This window comes from Lottia gigantea (genome assembly GCF_000327385.1).
Source record: "Lottia gigantea unplaced genomic scaffold LOTGIsca_32, whole genome shotgun sequence".
Lineage (NCBI taxonomy): Eukaryota > Metazoa > Mollusca > Gastropoda > Lottiidae > Lottia > Lottia gigantea.
Genome location: NW_008709073.1, coordinates 1,099,523 through 1,103,765, shown reverse-complemented (window position 1 = coordinate 1,103,765; position 4,243 = coordinate 1,099,523). Strand labels below are relative to the sequence as shown.

Below are 4,243 nucleotides of genomic sequence, written 5' to 3'. Positions count from 1 at the left end.
TCATGACATGAACACATAAATATTGTATCAAGACTTGCACGAATAAAAGGGTGATAAGTGTGCACAAGCAAGCCTGGTCTAGTCATTTCTGTATCATTATGATTAAATCTTTACAATATGCATTCAAAGCTGTTTTTCACGCTGAATATCACTACTTGTAAATTTCAATGAGTGTTTTAAGTCTGATCTTTTCCTCCTGAAACTCATTGTCCAAAACCGAATCAATACCTTTATGTGAGAATTCTGATATGCATAATGGTTGTGGATGAATGTTAATTTCACTACTGTATAAGTCAAAGTCCAACAAATTTAGCTGTCCAAAAATCTCTTCAAAATATTGGTACACTTTCAGGTTCCGATGGTCGTCGAAAGTATGCGCCTTGTATCAAGTTTAAACATTGTCCGGAACCATAAAAAAAGTTTCCAAAATATAACCCTCTTACGGGTGCTCATCAAGATGCCCAATCCGTAAAGTCAAGACGACATCAGAGCTGATAATGTTTCATCTTTTATTTCAGCTTCCTTTGATCTGCAACCTGTCCTTTAGATTCCCGGTAGCTCAACATATTTAATTTACCATAGCAGATTGTGCGTATACTAACTTTCCGTCTATAATGCACTACCCCAAACATCGCATATTGCTATTGCTGGTCAGAAGTCGAAAGTGGTAGGGGCGGAAATGAAATTAGATAACAAAAAAATCCTAATCATTATGTTGCTTCTATGTTTCATGCATATCAATTTCCAAAGGATCATGTCAATAATTATTAAAGAATGGACACAAAAAGGCTTTTTTGACCAGAATATCTAGTGGTGATTTTTATCTCATTCTTGAAACTACCTCAACAAGAATGCCAGTTTTGGATATCTGCCAAAATGGTTATGTACATCTGAAGTAAAAACCGAAAATGATTTAACCAACTTTTTTTTAATCAACAAAACACAATTATTTAGGTTTATCTAGTATACTCAAGATATGAGATAGGTTTAGAAAGATAATTGTTGAATAATTCTAAGAATAGGAGGGGATGTTTATTTCGTCCCACAAATGGGACAATGGCTACAACTGGGTACGTATTCCTGGACATTGATTTATCAATCAGACTGATGAAACTGAGTAATGTTTACGTTCAAATAACAATACTCATTATTCAAAATTTATTAATCAACTTTAATAATATTTAATTGCATTATAATATTACATCAATTTCATCAAAATATTTTAGTATTATCATTCATGTTTTCTGAAAGTCATGAATCAGTATGTTCAGTTCAGTTTCCTTGTCGATGAAATGCAAAGCTGTAATTTAAATGAATGGGAACATTGCATTTTCCACACATCATCATGGTCTTTTTTCCACATTCTGCACATCTTCTCTGAGTACCACCAGAAGCGATGTAGTGGTTGCGGCCGTCTGTCCTCACATCAAGGGGAACCTTTTTGTCACATCGACTAGCATGTGTTGAAGGTGGTCGACCAATATGGCGAGCTGCTGTATATCTCCTTAAATAAACATCAACGATTTCTTTCTTGAATTTCAATTGATCTATGACATTTTCGGTACAGAAGCCAAGCATTTTGGACCATGGTATCTAAAAGGAATGCAAATAGTGGCCACCACCACTTTTTAGTTCTCATGTCGATCCTATAGTACCCAATGTTTTGATCCATTCGGTCAACTCCACCCATGGTATTGTTGTACACTTTGACAAGCGCGGGCTGATCAACAAGAATGTGAGCTTTTTCTTTAGCAGAAAAACGCCTAGATTTTTCTGTTGGAAAGACATGGTCGGTATTTGATGCCAAGGTTACAACATTATTATCGTTCCAGTTGACCAATAAAATACCATTTTTGTCGTCGTACCTGTAGTCAAAACTTCCCCTAGGTTGTTTTCCAAGATCTTGAGTAGGTGTAATAGGACACTTTTGAAGACGATTAGATCGTATGGTACCAGTAGCACCTATTCCAGCATCAGCCAAATCAGACAATAACTTTATAGTTGTAAAGAAGTTATCAAATGTAACTCTGATTGGCAAGCCATTTGGCAAACAACTCAGGAGATTAGTGACTACGGAATAACCCAATCCATTTGTTTTGTCATAGCCTGCACTTGCGCCCTGGTAGGGATCTAATTGAATCATGTAACCATCAGTAGTGGATAGAACCCAAGATTTATAGCCAAAACGAATTGGTTTGTTTCGAATGCATTTCTTGGCTCCATGTCTGTCAAAATAAGGTATCATGCTCTCATCCATTGACAGGTGCTGCTCCAGGGGGTAATATTTGACACATCTTTCATTAACAAGATCAATGAGCGGTCTAACTTTGGCAAACTTATCGTTCTGTTTTAAATTATTATTATCGGCAAGATGTAGGTATTTCATGATATTATTGAACCGGTTTCTGGACATTGCTTCTGATACAGCCTCATTGTGCACATCAGCTTTAAGCTCCCAGTACATATTGCGACGTGGCAATGGAGCATAACCAGAAATATACAAAATTGCAATAAACAGATGAATTTCATCGTATGATGTTTTGAAATGGTGATCGCCTTTCTCCTTAGCATACTTGTTTGTTTCATTTACAAGCAATTCAACAACTTGGTCATCTAAAAACCATTCAAACATAGTTGTTGGAGAAACAGATGCTGATAGGAATTCAGGTGGATCTTGGTCCCAGACTCGTTGAGTTGTCAAATTCTGTTGAATGTCTATTTTTCTCCATTGTGATGGTGGTACTGGAGTATACGATGACGTAAACCGTTTACGGGATACTTCTGACGGTGTAGCTTGAATGTTCTGTCCTTCATCGAGATTCTGAAATTAAATTATTGTAAGACTAGTAGGTTTAAAAATTATAAGCATAGCACCAGAAAGTGATATATTGTGTTTGGTATGAGGGCAATAGTGTTTTCCCAAACCAATAACTTTAGGTCGCATTGTGTGGGATTTTAATACTCATCGAGATCTGTTAGAAGAGTTGTGTGAACAGAGACTGTTGGAACACGACAACATGGTGCGTTTTCCGGAAAGACAATCAGGATATTTGCTTTGAATTCGTATTCAATGTGGACGTGGTATCATTTGGCCCATGACATAACTCTATTGACTACTTACCGGTACATGTACATCATTGGGCGTATCATCGTCAACTGCGCTTAATGAGACTTCTTCACCAGACATAAACTGAACGACGACATCTGCTTGGGCGAGAAGTTGCTGTTTAGATAGATTATTTATTCCAGCACCATTGTCCTCGTCACCACTATCCTCGTCTGAAAGTGACCCTTCACCCGGAGGCTGCAAAAAGATATCGACATGCCTGATATCATCGCCATCTTCTTCAATAAAGGAAATGGCCTCATGGACGTTGAAAACCCTAAAATTTTAATATAATAATATTAAATACCATACAAAATGCCAACGAATCAAGCATGCGAGAACGCGTAGCCATTTGTGGCCGTTGTCCCACTACTGGGACGTTTTGTTATTTACCAGGGATTTTCGTAATTTTCATTGTAATTAATAGATCTATTGTTTGAAACACTCTCATATAACTTTTTTTTCGACATGTATGTGCAATTTACATAGAAAACAATTATAAATACAAAGAAAACAAACCTTTTTCTACTTGATGTGTTTGTTGACATTTTCAAGGCAAGGTCAAATTCAAGGGAGATAACTCTGCGAAATATGAACTGTAGACACTTAGGTCACTCCAAAGAGATAGTGTGTCCACTAATGTTTTATGGTGATGATATTAAATTCTACATCTTATATTAGTTGCTTGATTACGATTATTGGGGTGTCCCATAAATGGGACAATGGCTTAAAATGGGTTAAGCATTTCTGGTTTGACCAAATGTCTTAACTTGTGGCAGCTAATTCGGATTATTATGAAATTCGACGTAAATACTTACGTACCGTAGTGAAACGGGGGCCAAATACTCTTGAAAAACATGGAAAAAATTCAAAATTCAAAAAACTTTTTGATTTGCTCAGACCATAGAGTGATTGATCTGAACTGTCTTCCTCATGGTTTACTGTTAATTTTTAATCTTCCAATTCTAGTCTATGCATTGTTGTATACCTATATATCTCATCTACCATATCTCTTCTCACTAGTCAGCCACTTTTTCCATTCTGTCTGTTATCATACATTTTGTTCAATGGCACAGAGAATGTCATTTTCACATATCGAACAGGTGTCATCATTGTTTGGCCAGTGTAAAAAAACTG

General features: G+C 36.5%; 1 protein-coding gene across 1 annotated transcript; it reads right to left on the bottom strand.

Moving 5' to 3' along the window:
- Positions 1–1,272: 1,272 nt before the first annotated feature.
- LOTGIDRAFT_162055 (hypothetical protein) lies at positions 1,273–3,654 on the bottom strand (the record flags this gene model as incomplete). The annotated part of the gene is made up of 4 exons (XM_009057994.1): positions 1,273–1,504; positions 2,574–2,821; positions 3,122–3,383; positions 3,626–3,654. The coding sequence occupies 4 exons, from the start codon at positions 3,652–3,654 to the stop codon at positions 1,273–1,275; spliced, it is 771 nt and encodes a 256-aa protein (XP_009056242.1).
- Between the last annotated feature and the right edge of the window lie 589 nt (positions 3,655–4,243).